Source organism: Anguilla anguilla, chromosome 8 (assembly GCF_013347855.1).
Source record: "Anguilla anguilla isolate fAngAng1 chromosome 8, fAngAng1.pri, whole genome shotgun sequence".
In the NCBI taxonomy this organism is placed as follows: Eukaryota; Metazoa; Chordata; class Actinopteri; order Anguilliformes; family Anguillidae; genus Anguilla; species Anguilla anguilla.
Window position 1 is genome coordinate 36,556,543 of NC_049208.1, and position 15,643 is coordinate 36,572,185.

The window sequence follows — 15,643 nt, forward strand, 5'->3', positions numbered from 1 at the left end:
TGCAGGCAGAACAGAAGCTAGGCAGCTAAGGCTGATAGCGATTGGTCTGTATTGTATAAGAGGGATCTGCAGGCAGTACAGAAGCTAGGCAGCTAAGGCTGATAGCGATTGGTCTGTATTGTATAAGAGGGATCTGCAGGTGGAACAGAAGCTAGGCAGCTAAGGCTGATAGCGATTGGTCTGTATTGTATAAGAGGGATCTGCAGGCAGAACAGAAGCTAGCGGGAGAGGAGCGGGGGGGCGGAGTCCGACAGGCCGGCAAGCTCACCGATGAGGGGGGGCTCCTCCATGGCGATGCCCTGAGATTGGAGGTGCTTCCTGATGCAGGCCAGCCGCTGGACGTTGGGGCCCCAGCGCCGGCCCAGCTTGTGGACGTGCTGCACCTGGGTGACGAAGCGCATCTCGTCCTTCAGCTTGCACTCGGGCCGCCAGTCCGCCGGCGGCACCACCCGGCACAGCCCGTACGGCTCCGCCTGCGCCCGCACCGAGTCCAAGTAGGCCAGGGGGTCCTGGAACTCCCGCGAGCCGGGCCGGAAGGCCGGCACCTCCGTCAGGGAGGCCCAGCCCGCCCTGCTCCTCTCCCTCTCGGCCTTAGGCTCTGCTGGTCTGTGCGGGGCGGGGGCGGGCTCGCTGGCTGAGGTAGTGAGGCGGCTCTCCGCCTGGGGCGGGCCGGGGGCGGGGGCGGTGGGGGCGGCGGCCGGCGCTCGGTGCTGCTGTGCTTGTCTGTTGAACATCAGCCTGCCGGCCGTGGACCGCCGGGGACGCTGGTGCAGAGGGGCGGGGCTAGGGGCGGAGTTAGGGACAGTCTGAGAGGCGGGGTTAGGGGCGATTTGAGGGGCAGGCGGAGGCGCCGGCGGGACGACGTGCCCGTTGGACATGGCGGCCGCCCTCTCCTGGACGACCTTCTTGCTCCGCGTCTCCACGGGGACGGCCTGGACCTTGGCCTTCTTGGCGCTGACGGCCGGGAGGGGGAGGGGCTTCCCCTTGGACCCGCACTCCACCGCCTCCGGGCGCCGTTTGGAGTTTCGGAGGCCCTCCCGCCCCCGCCGGCCCGGCTCCTCCTCCTCCTCCTTGGCACGCGGCCGGCCGTTCAGCCTGCCGTTGACCCGCACGCCGGCCCCGTCGGCCATCTTGTGCACCCCGTTGGACAATAGCACCTGTTTGCGAGTTTTTGCATTGCTACTCTGGGCTTTTCCTGAGTTGGAGAGGTGGAGGCGATGGGGGGCGCTGCTGTTTGGGTGGAGGTGGTGGCCGCTGTGGTGCTTGCCGTGGATGAGTTTGGTTTTCTTGACCAGCTTTGCTTTGGTGTAGGTGACGTGGCCCTTGGTCACGGTGGCTGTGTACTTCACAGTTTTGGACGGCAGTCGGAAGTCTTTCGTTTTTTTGGCACTGGGCGCGTGCGCGGACGACGCCCGCGTGAGTCCGTTCACTTTCGAGACCTGCCAGGTAGAGAAAAAAAAAAGAGAGAAAAAAGCGATAAATGTAAATTCTTCAGAGGTTTGTGCCACACTGCTCACTACCCGGTAATACGCATACTAAAAAAAACATTTTTCATAACACATTATTTGATAAGGAGCACCCTGTTATTCTCACATCATTCTGCAGTAGAGATCGGCTCCATTTAAAAACAGGTATAAAGTGCGATGAAAACCTCACACCAATCTGCCACCCGTATTTATTGCCAAGGACAGGGAGAGATATCCTGGCTCCTCAATTAGACCAGATGTACAAGCGCAGATCCGATCGTTAGGAAGAACCCGTGCCCTAATTAAAACTCCACTGATTCCTACGCTCAGAGAATTACGGTCCTTATGATCGTTTAATTGCCTTGGATCTGCAGCTACGCTTACAAAAGCGAAAAGCCACTTTATGTGGAAGCCGAGAGCAGTACAGCCCCACTCAATAAACCAGCGACGTACTTCTAAACCGATAGAGTTCTAAAAGACGTAGTTATAAAAGCAGAGAAATGGGGGGGGGGGGGGGGGCTGGGGGGGGGAGGACATCAATGACTTTAGTCACTCATTAACACAGCTGTCAGAGAATACACTCATACAGAAAATAATCCATACAAAAAAAAGTATTTCTGTCAGCGTGTCTGACAGCGTATGTGTGTGTGTGTGTGTGTATGTGTGTGCGTGCAACAGCTACACATTTAAAAAAATATGTTTTTACTTCAATACCAACATTGAAAAAATGTTTGAAACTGTACTACGTCATGTTTTACAAATGAAACCCTTTGCCCTTTTCTCTGTGGTTTTCTGGAGCTTTCTAACTGACTTCAGCTTGCCAAATCAAAGGCTTGTTTTTCCTGAAGACCAGAGAACCACTCAAGCTTGCGTTAATGGTATTTGATGGTGGGATTTGAGCCATTAAAAAAAAAAAAAAAAAAAAAAACCTTTTTGACCAATTTTGCAATTCATGGTGTGAAAACGGCAGAAACGCAGCTCTCCCAAGGATGTGAAAAGAGGAGTCAACTTTGCCATCACACTTCTGAAAGCATTCAGGGAACTTTTGCTATGCAGTGCATCAACCGTTAGGATGTCTATCACATTCACTGAAAGTGCTACTTGACCTTTTCCTAGAAGTGTCTCCTGAATCCTGTTCAACATATAATTAGCACTGTAGAGCGACATCCACAGTATGAAAACACGGCAGCGACAAAATGAGTCTTATTTATTCTGTCTTCTGCCAATCTTAGGCCTGAGCTGGGGAGAGCCCACAATTAATCAAATATCCTTTCGGTTATTTTTATATTCATAGTATTTTCATTTTTTGATGGCAAACGTTGCAGGAGACGGGTGTGCCACCCTGAACAGTCAGCAGGAGAAAAAAATATCAAAAAAAGTTAAATCAATTGGGGGAGAAAAAAAATAGCAGGTGGAAATGGTCAGTCTACTACTGAACATTCAATTCAAAGGTAAAGGGAGTAAACTGTCTGTCATCATTACTGGTCAGGAGAAAAAAAACAAAGAGAAAAAAGCCCTGATACCAGCACAGGCTCTATTGACCACAGATCCAGGATGTAAACCTTTCTCTTTTAAGCAAAGCTTCCTCTGCTCCCATTTCCACACTTCTCCTGAGTCCCGTCTCCAGCCTGCACTCTTCAGACGCGTGTAGTCCACACACATGGATGTGTTGCTAACAGTGTGCGGCTGCTACACTACCTTTCAGACAGTGGGGCACGTATAATATCCCCTGACAGGAGGCCAGAGGCTCCTATGATGTCAGAAGAAGGTACAGTGCTGAGCTTTAGACCCATCTCCAAGGCTCTCCCATCCATAGGAGAGGGAGCTCACTTGCATTACTGCCACTGACACAGAGAGGTTTTACTGAAGGGTTAAGCCTCCCTGTACTCATTATTGACTGTTATATTATTTTTTATTGACTATGTCATTTCCCAGAAGATTTGCATAACCCACAGAAAAACATCATAATTCCACAACTAATCTCACACTAAGCAGAGTAGAACATCCGTGAGAAGCACGGAAACACAAATGGAACAAAAACAGGTTAACCTGTTTGAACCACCTCACAATTAGGACAACAACCATCTTGAATGGGGCTGGTATGTGTTCAGCGGAATACTGAAATAAACTCTGGTGCCATTGCGTAAGATAGCAGTATTTCACTGTTGAATCCACACCTTTTGAACAAGCCAGATAGAACAGTGAAACTCTACATGAGAAGGTCACTTCAAAGAAAATTACACTGATAAATTTTCCAGGTTTGAAAATAAAAACAGGCTGTTTTAAACAGGCCAGTTTTACTCCTCGTTGCGAGTGACATCGCGAGCCTGTGGATTAGCACGCTGTGTAGGTCACAAATCGGGCCTGTATGCAGCTCAGGTACATCAGCAGAGCGAGGAGCCGACGCGTTTCAGCCACTAGAGGGCTCACTGGCATCATCCTACAGCTCTCCTGAGAGTTGGCACACGTGAGCTCAGTCTCGCGTCGCAGTTGTTTGGTCTACTGGAAGCGGTGGGGGGGGCAGGACGCGAGATCCCTCCCAGCTGCGGTGCTTGTCACAAGCCTGTGCCCAGGCAAGCTTGCATGGAAGACACGCCCACCAATCCCCCCCTCCCACCCCCCAACCCCCCAATCAGAGAGAGAGCAGCACGGGGTGAACAAGGACGCGTGGGGGGGGGGGGGAGCACACTGGCTGGAGGCAAGTTACAAAGACGTGGGGTACGAATGCTGCCACAGATGACTGACTGAGAAAAATGTACACATGTACAAGACGGAGGGGAGGGGAGGGGGGGGTGTTTAAAAAAGAAGAAGAAGAAGAAGAAGAAAGCAGGCAGGGCTCTGGAGCGGAATGGGCCGCACGTGAGCCGGGGAGAAGATGAGCCGAGATGACATCATGTGTTGCTATAGCCCAGCTGCAGGATAGCGGGGAGGCTAACGCCAAACATCTGCATCGCCCGCGGGCCCAGAGGAAGAGCCGGCGGGGGCCGGCAGGCTTAACCCTTCCGCTACAGCCGCGGCAACCCCGCAGCCGCGGCAACCCGGGCCCTTCCGCGCGCTCCGCCGACCCCGCCCCGCCTCGGTCACGCTCCGTATGAATCGCGGTCGCGTCGACGCCACGTTCGGGGATCTCTGCGCTGCTGCCCCCCGCTCCTGCCCTGCCCTTCGCACGCTCCCACAGAAACACGCCTCACGCTCTCCGAACACAGCCTACGTCCGCTCTTTAAAAGGAGCAAAATATAGGTCAACACATGCCTTGCAGATTTAACATGTTAACTGCATTACATTCTTCTATTTTTATGATTATGAGTTTCAGTGTTATGTCTCAAGGATAATATTGTCCTCCTCAGTCTTACCTCTGTTGTTATTAATTATAATTCTAATTATTATTATTATTATTATTACATAATGAATAGTAATTAAGAAAGATTAGCAGTGAACTGGCAGATAAGATCATTTGTGTGGAAAATAATACTGTAAACAGAAGCAATTATGATATCGGAGTTATCCATTTATGGCTCTATGCGGGCGATATGATAACGTAGCGGAGATAACGCGCGTGTGCGTCCCGCATCGCTCCGGCGTTACCGCCGCGTTCTCAGAGTCCAGGCCTCCCCCAGCCGCTGAAAAACGTTAACCCCGCCAAACGACCGGAGCCCCGTTGCCGAGGACGGGCCCGCCGACAACGAGGGAGGAGTCCAGCCAGGCCGCCGCGTCGGCGGGGAAAGGGGAGAAGCCGCCGCTCTCTCTTCCTTCGATTAGCTAATGAGATTTTTTGCCGCACGCTTTTTTTCAGCGATGCCAAAACTTCTTTGCCCTCGTCCTTCTCCACCCCCTCCACTCAGCCTTGGACCGGGAGGCCCTTTTCACAGCTGGGCTAAATTTATCTGGGCTTGGCCTCTAAACGCGAGCGCCCGTCCAGCGCGGTGCGGGGGTGCATGGGAGACCCCGCTTTGAACCCTGCGGTTTCAGGCCGCCTCCCCTCCGCACCGCTGACTTGAAATAAACACGGATTTGTCTCCTTGATTTTCACGCTGTCATCAGAGTACTTGCATCTTTCAGTTTTCACACCAGTGTAAGCGCATAGCTGTGCAGTACTCAGATACAACGGGTAATTTGACTACAGTGACTATAAAAATTTGGTTCCTTGATGTTTCTTGTGTTTTTGTTTTAAAATAAAGTTAGTGTACACAATATGCTATTTTGCATTACTCACAAAATGGGACGCGATGGCCGAGATGTAAAAATCATTATCAAATTCGGTGCCAAATGAAAGCTATAGATTGGCAGTGAAGATAGAGAGTCACTAACAGCATTTAAACTACTTTAATATAACTCACAGGACCTAATCCAATCTAAGGTTCCAATCTACCTGTGTAGTGCTTGGTGTGTGTGTGTATGTGCTCATGGTCTACTGTATTTCTGAGGTGCTTGGGGTGTGTGTATGCATGCACATGGCCTACTGTACTTGTGGGGTGCTTGGTGTGTGTGCATGTCTGTATGTGCACATGGCCTACGGTACTTTGGAGGTGCTTCGTGTGTGTATAGGTGCACATGGCCTACTGTACCTCAGACGTGTTTGGTGCACATGAACATGCAGAGCCTACTGTACCTGTGAGGCACTTGGTGTGCACATAGTTGCACAGGACCTACTTTATGCAGGCGGTGCTTGGTGCATGTGAACTCATACAGCGTACTATACTGAGATGCTTGGTGTGTCTATATGTGCACATGGCCTATTGTACATGCGGGGAGTTTTGTGTGCGTATAGGTGCACTTGGCCAACTGTAGCTCTGGTGTACATGGTGCACATTAACATGCAGAGCCTTCTTTACCTGAGAGGAACTTGGTGTGTGTATAGTTGCACAAGGTCTACAGTACGCAGGGATGTTTGGTGCACATAAACACATACAGCCCACTGTACCTGAGAGGTGCTCTGTGTGTGTGTAAGTGCACAGAGCCCACTGTACCTGTGAGGTGCTCAGTGTGTGTGTGTGTGTGTGTGTGTGTGTGCATGTATCCACATGGCCCACTGTACCTGAGATGTGCTCAGTGTGTGTACGTGCACGTGGCCCACTGACCTGAGATGTGCTCAGTGTGTGTACGTGTACATGGCCCACTGTACCTGAGATGTGCTCAGTGTGTGTACGTGCACGTGGCCCACTGTACCTGAGATGTGCTCAGTGTGTGTACGTGCACATGGCCCACTGTACCTGAGATGTGCTCAGTGTGTGTACGTGCACGTGGCCCACTGTACCTGAGATGTGCTCAGTGTGTGTACGTGTACATGGCCCACTGTACCTGAGATGTGCTCAGTGTGTGCAGTGTGTGTACGTGCACATGGCCCACTGTACCTGAGATGTGCTCAGTGTGTGTACGTGCACATGGCCCACTGTACCTGAGATGTGCTCAGTGTGTGTATGTGCACATGGCCTACTGTACCTGTTTGCGGAGCTCCTCTGCGGACCGCCTGTAGGGGAAGCTGCTGGCTGTGGCGTTGACGGACTGCTCCCTCCGCCCCTCCGCTCTGTCGCTCCTCTCCTTCCCCGGCGTGGCCTCCTTGCCCCTGTGCCTGGGGGCGGAGTCCCTCTCCCGCACCGCTTTGCTGTGGCCGTTGAAAACTGAAGAGGACAGAGAGTGGGGGGGGGGGGGGGGGTGTGAATCACACCTCAGCACGTGACAGGCAAAGAGCAGGCAGCCCAACTGTAACAGGAAGCCGACACAGAGAGCCGTGACACAGCGATGCGCCCTGCGGTCTGGTACCGAATCCTCATTGGGTCTGAGGCCAACTGCGGCCACGCGGGTCATACGGTAGCACCGCCGCAAAGGGGTTTCAGGAGGCGGGACTGTCCTTACCAAACCGAGTCCTCTGGTTGGTCGGGTACCTGTAGTTCACATGCGAGCTGAGCTCACAGTTCTGAGCGCGAAGCAGCAGCAGCAGCTGCTAGAATGCTAATGTTCGTTTTACAGAGGACCCTGCAGTGCTTAGTCAGGCCTGTCAATCTCTACAAGCTCGCCAAACGTACTGAAAATCAGGCACAATGCTATGTCATGAGTTCTGACTAGCTCGAAAGCTTGATATCTCAAAAACTGCACAATGTTCAGTTTTTTTTCCCACAACGATTTCATTTCAAGTGAAAAAAGTTTGTCCGGTAACATACACCTCAGCTTGCCTGCTCCAATATCCCTCTACTTTTCAATTGGACTCCAAATGCATGTTAGACAAACATTAAAAAGTTACGTGCGTTTACCACCTATTCAAACATCTTCGATGTTGTGTCAAGTTTCAACGTTTCAATAATTCACTGACAGTACATGTATGTGGAAGCATCTTCCAAGGACCAAACCAAATAAAAACAGATAAAATACAGACATAAAAATGCACTCCCGGGTAGAGGTATTTTTTAAGGTTTCATTTCAAATGAGAGTAACCCTCTGTAGCCAGGCAGAGAGCCTGTGGAGGGTGTGCAGACCTGCTGGCTCTCCAGCCAGCTCAGCGCATTAAAGTTTCATGGCCGACGGGCCGATGTTCAGAAAAGCCTGTGGCTTCGTTTGGGGAAAAGGTGGGGTTTTTTTGGCGGAACACTCCAGCTGACTGCCACACACCACCGAGCGCCCCGGCCTACAGGGAGGCAGTAGGCCGCGTCCTCGCTGCTCAGGGGTGTACAGACCCCTTCTTCAGCTTTCACAGCACAAAGCAGGCCGTTCCGGTCGCTTGGTAAAGAGAGGGGCTATTCGCACGCACAGCTGGGTCATACACAAGGGGGCCCACGGATGGTTTTTTAAACCTGACTGTGGGCATCGCTGGGTCTGCTTTTCCAATAGTTCTCCAGCTTAGCAGGAATCAGTCAATATGAGAAAATGGCTTCCTGCTCCCTTCACTGCTGAGTTTTCATGACAGGATTGTTTTATTCGTCGCTGGTGACTGGTGACCTTGCCTGCATGCGGAAAGCATGGAATATTAGAAAACCGCCTTTTTTTTGTTGTTGTTTTTTTGTACCACCAGATGGTCTTCTCTAAATCATAGAGACGTTTGTCAAGTTTCAAATTTCAAATTGATTCGTCTTCAAAACAAAACTTTCCAAAATGTTATTTCTGAGTATCTCTTTCACTAAAGAGCAAAAAAAAATTAATTTAATAAGACACAGTGTATGTAATTATATATATAATATATAATGCGCATTCAATAAGATGGGTATTATAGTGGAGCAAAGGTGTGAGAGATGTGAAACCCACAGCCTCTTGGTTACAAGCCCAGGTCTTTAATCTCTTCTGTGGGTCAGCAGGAAGGACCCCTCGGTGACCTCACACACCTGCGTGCGGCTGAAGCGGGGCTGGCTGCCAGAGCGCCTGACTCAGCGGCACCGCGCTGAACCCCGAAGCGAGCGCGGAGACGACGCACGGGCAGCGGACCGGCGGGGCGGGTCAGGTGACACCGGCGGGCGGGCCGGGGGGTTCCGGTTGCAGCTTCCCTCCCCGGACGCCCCGCTCTGGTTTCGGGGAGCCGGGGCGATTCGGTTACGCCGCGGTCGGCCGAGCGCGATGGACTCGCGGGGTTAGCGGGTTTTGCCTGCGCCGTCGGCACAGGGCTCGGGTGCCGTGAGAGGGCGGGGCTCCCCCGGGTGAAGACGAGGGAGAGGCTGCGCTGAGGCAAGGAGAGCGGGCTTCAACCTCACTCACGTGCCCATCCCTCTTAGTATGGACTTTCTAGGCTGTCTTTGTAAAGTGCCCTGGCATGTATGCATTAGAAGTGCTATACAAGACCTTATTATTACTATTACTATTATCGTCATCATCATCGTTATCATTAGCCGTTGAGGGCGGGGCTCCAGACTGGGGGCCGTCCAGTTAACGGCCAGTCTGAACTGTGAGGAACTGAGGGCAGGAGAGAGAGGATGTGAGCAGTTCCTCCGGTGAGAGAGCGCTGCGTGCGTCCGTAACCGAAGCGAACTGAAGACTGGAGCAGATTACGCTGAACGCTTCCCGCTTAGCACCAAAGGAAAAGGAATATCAGTCATACCCCCTGAAAAGTAAGTCAGCGCTGGGCGAGGAAGTCAATCCAATCCCCCGGCAAATCAATAGCTGTTGTTCCGCTAGCAGTACAAAGCTTCTGAGCCACAGACCGGGGGGGGGGGGGGGGGGCGGAATGGTTTGAACTTGCCTCCAACGCCGGTGGGTGGATTTGTGTGTCTTTTGTGCAGGTCAGCCAGTGTGCATTCGCATATGTATGCATACACGCACGGGTGGGTATGTGCGCATGGTTAAGGGGGGTGGGGGGTGGGAGCGCGGGTGAGGTATGCGTGTCCTTACAGCTCGTCCAGACGCTGGTCTTCCTCACCTCGGGCGGGCCGAGACTGACGTGCTGATGACAGAGAGGCAGACGCTCGGGGGGATGCTGTTCTGGAGAAGCTCTTGCCTCTCGTTTTGTTTCCCATAATCCCGCAGGATGAGGAGCTCCTGGGGCGTGTGATCAACTTGACGACGCAAGACTCCGCCGCTCCTCCGTGGCGTGCGGGCGCGGTGCGGCCTGCTTTTCGCCGCCGGCCATTCAGCCGGAGCTGGGTAATGGCGCGGGCGCTCGTCCCGGCTCAAAGGGCCAGAGCCGGCCGGGCAGAAACGGGGTGACGTAAAGCAAAGGTCCAGCCACAAGTGGCCCAACCCCAATGCACAAGAATAGGGGTCTGAGCCGACCCAAACTCCGGTTCTGGTTGTGTTTTATTGGGCTCGGGTGAAAATGACGAGCTCTAAATCCAGGTGGCAGCTTCAGTGCTGAAGAGCGTGCTCTAAATGCGACAGTCGACACCTCCGACTGCTGGAAACTTTGTCTGTGGAGTGATGCGTATTAACACCACCTCCACCCAACACCATCTCCACCCAAAACCTGATACCCCATCCACAGCGGAAGCCGGAGAACCACGCGCAGACCCAGCCGCAGATCTGCTTCCATTACCGCCGACAGGTCATTTTGTTTTTTTAACGTGACGTGTTGAATAAGCAAACTACCCCTGACACACCTGCTAGCCCACGCTGAAATTTTTCCACACGTGAAGCTGTCTTATCTGAGCCCCTTCCGTGGCGCGCGTCGTCAGAAGAACCGCGTCTCCCAGCAGCCCTCCTCCCCCTCACCCGCCACAGCTGCGCGCCCAAATCAGGAACACCTCGTTACCGCGCTCCCCGCTAAGCGCTAATTGGAGTGGAAAGGCGGAGTCGGCTCCTCGCGCTCCGGTGAGGTCTGCAGTCTCAGCGTGGAAGGGGTACGTGCGTGGGGGGGGGGGGGGGGGGGGGAGGACGGCCATGGCCAATCTTTGTCGCCGTGAACACCTCTGCCCGAGCGATTCGATTCGCTTCTCGGACGTCATCTCTGCTTGCGTTACGACCGTTGTGAACGTTAACCTGCGTGTATTTAACGTGGCTGCGTATCGTCAGAGACACAGTATCTCTATCCGGAGGACAAGTCTGGGTAGCTGAGGGATGCAACCCAGAGGATGCCTGGGTGCTCCGGACCAATGGGCTGTGGCTTCAGTAACGATGCGTGCACAGTAGGCCCCGCCCATATGTTTTATAGGCTGGGATCATTAGCAGTCTGCTGGGGCGAGTGACACAGTCAAAACTCTAAAGATGTTGCGCTGGGGCCCTTAATGTGGACCAATCAGCCACTATGTGAGGCCTCTCCCATGTTTTGTAAACGTAGGGGGACTAGTCCAAAATGTATGTTCAAGAGAGAAAAGAATGTCATCACATGATTTTTTTCCCAGAGATTTACAGATTGTGTATTTCAAATTCAGACTAGAATTCTGCCTCTACATCTACAGTTAGGCTGCATACTGAAGCTAGGATGCATACTGAAGTCAGGCTGCATACTGAAGCTACGTTGCATACTGAAGTTAGGCTGCATACTGAAGTTAGGCTGCATACTGAAGTTAGGCTGCATACTGAAGTTAGGCTGCATACTGAAGTTAGGCTGCATACTGAAGTTAGGATGCATACTGAAGTTAGGATGCATACTGAAGTTAGGCTGCATACTGAAGTTAGGCTGCATACTGAAGTTAGGCTGCATACTGAAGTTAGGATGCATACTGAAGCTACGCTGCATACTGAAGTTAGGCTGCATACTGAAGTTGGGCTGCATACTGAAGTTAGGCTGCATACTGAAGTTAGGATGCATACTGAAGTTAGGCTGCATACTGAAGTTAGGATGCATACTGAAGTTAGGATGCATACTGAAGTTAGGATGCATACTGAAGTTAGGCTGCATACTGAAGTTAGGCTGCATACTGAAGTTAGGATGCATACTGAAGTTAGGCTGCATACTGAAGTTAGGATGCATACTGAAGTTAGGATGCATACTGAAGTTAGGATGCATACTGAAGTTAGGCTGCATACTGAAGTTAGGATGCATACTGAAGCTACGCTGCATACTGAAGTTAGGATGCATACTGAAGTTAGGATGCATACTGAAGTTAGGATGCATACTGAAGTTAGGCTGCATACTGAAGTTAGGATGCATACTGAAGTTAGGCTGCATACTGAAGTTAGGCTGCATACTGAAGTCAGGCTGCATACTGAAGTTAGGCTGCATACTGAAGTCAGGCTGCATACTGAAGTTAGGCTGCATACTGAAGTTAGGCTGCATACTGAAGTTAGGATGCATACTGAAGTTAGGCTGCATACTGAAGTTAGGATGCATACTGAAGTTACGCTGCATACTGAAGTTAGGATGCATACTGAAGTTAGGCTGCATACTGAAGTTAGGCTGCATACTGAAGTTACTCTGCATACTGAAGTCAGGCTGCATACTGAAGTTAGGATGCATACTGAAGTTACTCTGCATACTGAAGTCAGGCTGCATACTGAAGTTAGGCTGCATACTGAAGTTACTCTGCATACTGAAGTCAGGCTGCATACTGAAGTTAGGATGCATACTGAAGTTACTCTGCATACTGAAGTCAGGCTGCATACTGAAGTTAAGCTGCATACTGAAGTTAGGCTGCATACTGAAGTTAGGCTGCACACTGAAGTTAGGCTGCATACTGAAGTTAGGATGCATACTGAAGTTAGGCTGCATACTGAAGTTAGGCTGCATACTGAAGTTAGGATGCATACTGAAGTTAGGCTGCATACTGAAGTTACTCTGCATACTGAAGTTAGGCTGCATACTGAAGTTAGGCTGCATACTGAAGTTAGGATGCATACTGAAGTTAGGATGCATACTGAAGTTAGGCTGCATACTGAAGTTAGGATGCATACTGAAGCTACGCTGCATACTGAAGTTAGGATGCATACTGAAGTTAGGATGCATACTGAAGTTAGGATGCATACTGAAGTTAGGCTGCATACTGAAGTTAGGCTGCATACTGAAGTTAGGATGCATACTGAAGTTAGGCTGCATACTGAAGTTAGGCTGCATACTGAAGTTAGGATGCATACTGAAGTTAGGCTGCATACTGAAGTTAGGATGCATACTGAAGCTACGCTGCATACTGAAGTTAGGCTGCATACTGAAGCTACGTTGCATACTGAAGTTAGGCTGCATACTGAAGTTAGGCTGCATACTGAAGTTAGGCTGCATACTGAAGTTAGGCTGCATACTGAAGTTAGGCTGCATACTGAAGTTAGGATGCATACTGAAGTTAGGCTGCATACTGAAGTTAGGATGCATACTGAAGCTACGCTGCATACTGAAGTTAGGCTGCATACTGAAGTTAGGCTGCATACTGAAGTTAGGATGCATACTGAAGTTAGGCTGCATACTGAAGTTAGGATGCATACTGAAGCTACGCTGCATACTGAAGTTAGGCTGCATACTGAAGTTAGGCTGCATACTGAAGTTAGGATGCATACTGAAGTTAGGCTGCATACTGAAGTTAGGATGCATACTGAAGTTAGGATGCATACTGAAGTTAGGCTGCATACTGAAGTTAGGATGCATACTGAAGTTAGGCTGCATACTGAAGTTAGGCTGCATACTGAAGTTAGGATGCATACTGAAGTTAGGCTGCATACTGAAGTTAGGCTGCATACTGAAGTTAGGATGCATACTGAAGCTACGCTGCATACTGAAGTTAGGCTGCATACTGAAGCTACGTTGCATACTGAAGTTAGGCTGCATACTGAAGTTAGGATGCATACTGAAGTTAGGATGCATACTGAAGGCTGTTCTGTGAGCAGCTGTGTGAGCAGCTGTGTGAGCGCTCGGTGCGTAGCGTACCGTGCCCGTTAATGGCCGGCCTCCCCGGGGGCTTGCCCTTCCGCGGCGTGGACTGGCACGACGTGGACGCCACGCTGGCCGCGGCCTTCACCTCCTCGAACTCCTCCTCGTCCTCCAGCTCGTCTTCGTCCTGGGAGCTCCCGAAGTACGCCATGTTGCTGGGCAACGCCGGCGAGCCTGTAAACGAGCAGGGGAGAGATGGGAGTCGAAGGGGGGCCGTGCGTGTGGGGTGGGGGGGGGGGGTGAAGAAAAGAGAAGGAGAACGGATTTGGAACAGGGAGAACGAGAGAGAGAAACGGGGGAGGGTTGGAGGGAGGGAGAAAGAGGAACACCTTAAAAACAAAAATAACAGACAGGAACACCCTGACGGGGGTGGAGAGAGGACACGTTCAGGAAACCTGCTCAGCTGACAGAACGAGCGCTTGAGCTGCAGTGCACTGGAATCCTAATCCCCCCTCCCCCCCAAAATCTGCAGCTTAACAACTTAAACGGGATTACGCACTCTCCCAAATAAAAGACACCGCTTTCACGGAGAGAGACCCTCCAAACGGTCCCTTTTTCTGTATCGCTCGCACGACGGACTCCGCCGAGGGCGTGCTCTGCTTCAGCCGCAACACGCTCGACGCGTAGACCCCGGCCAAGCTGACGCTCGCGGTAATAAACGCCACCCGTGCGCGTTACGACCCCACGGGGGGGGGGGGGGGGGGGGGAATATAACGCGTTATTTGAACCCGGCTCCGCGACGTGACGTTGCTTTGGAACGTTCCACGCGCCGCAAATCAGGCTTGACTTTTTTCTGTCAAACACGATCAGAACTCAAATCTGAAACGTTAAAGACCGGGTATTTAAAAAAAAAAATTTTTTAAAGGAGGTTGGCGTTCAGCCGCGAAACTCGTTTTCACCTCGGCTAATCCGTTTATCAGGTTAGCGGGTAATAATCCAATTGTGTTGCACCTCTCGCTGCGGTTCCCGGAGCCGCATAGAACGATGCCAATTTGCTACCCGCGCGGCGGGGCCAAAACCTGAGCTTATGATGCGGGGGTATTCAGAGGGGTAGGAGCAGTCTTTTCAGCAGTCACTTGTGTTGCAGCACGTTGTGCTGGCTGTAGATGCAGTGGATCTGTGCATCGGTCTTTTCTATAGCGGGAAAAGGCTGTTCATAGAGCGGGGATACGGGTTCTTCTGGGGAGCCCGGTGGGGACGTCTGACGCCGACAGGCAAAGCGAGGGAGTCGCTCTCTTTTCCCGCAACCTCTCTCTCCGCCTCGATACGAAGAGCTCCGCGGAGCGCTATCGTCAGTCCGGCTGTGGTCTTATGGGTCTAAACGTCTCTAAACCCCTTTGAAGAGTAAGTTTTTTGGAATTTTTTTTTAGTCAGTGTTCTAGAACTCCGCTGCTTTCAATTACCTGTAGCGATTGTGACATCAGCATTAGAATGTTCAGATAAGAACATTCTAATCACATATTTGTGACCTTACACCTCAGTTTAAAAAGAATTGTGCACAATAGCGGCCTGATTTGCGAAACGCACACAGGGCCGTGCGTTCCACGGCTGGGCGTAGCGGAAATGGCGGAAAGGCGGGTCGTATGACCGGCGGTTCAGGCCGTCGGGTCCACCCCCTGACCCCTGCGTTGGCGTGTGACCTATTAATCAGAGGGGGACCCAGAGAGGTCGTGACACCCCGGGCTATGAAGGGGGGAAATCCAGGTAACAGAGAAGACTTCTTTGTCAGACGGCCAATAGGGACCTTCAATACGATACCATCCGTCTGAGACCCCACCCCCTCGTATCAGGACTTCATCACTCCCTTAACTTTGGGAATGCATTCTTAAACTTGGGGGGGGGGGGGGTCATTTAAGGGCTTAAATTGGGCGACTCAACAGGGCTCTATTACACGGCCAAAGGCAAAGTCCTTAAGGCACAAGAGACCGGAACTTTCCACTGCTAACATTTCAAATTCTGTCATGGTACG

The 15,643-nt window shown here is 51.6% G+C and overlaps 1 protein-coding gene across 2 annotated transcripts in view; it reads right to left on the reverse strand.

Annotated features, from left to right (window-relative positions):
- The window catches only part of jarid2b (jumonji, AT rich interactive domain 2b), a 134,696-nt gene that overhangs the window by 17,173 nt on the left and 101,880 nt on the right, over positions 1-15,643 (reverse strand). For both annotated transcript variants that reach the window (XM_035430793.1, XM_035430794.1), the window contains 3 exons: positions 13,672-13,848; positions 6,906-7,084; positions 269-1,439 (listed from right to left, as the gene is read on the reverse strand). In XM_035430793.1, the coding sequence (XP_035286684.1) occupies positions 269-1,439; positions 6,906-7,084; positions 13,672-13,848 (1,527 nt within the window). The remainder of the gene's footprint in view (positions 1-268; positions 1,440-6,905; positions 7,085-13,671; positions 13,849-15,643) is intronic.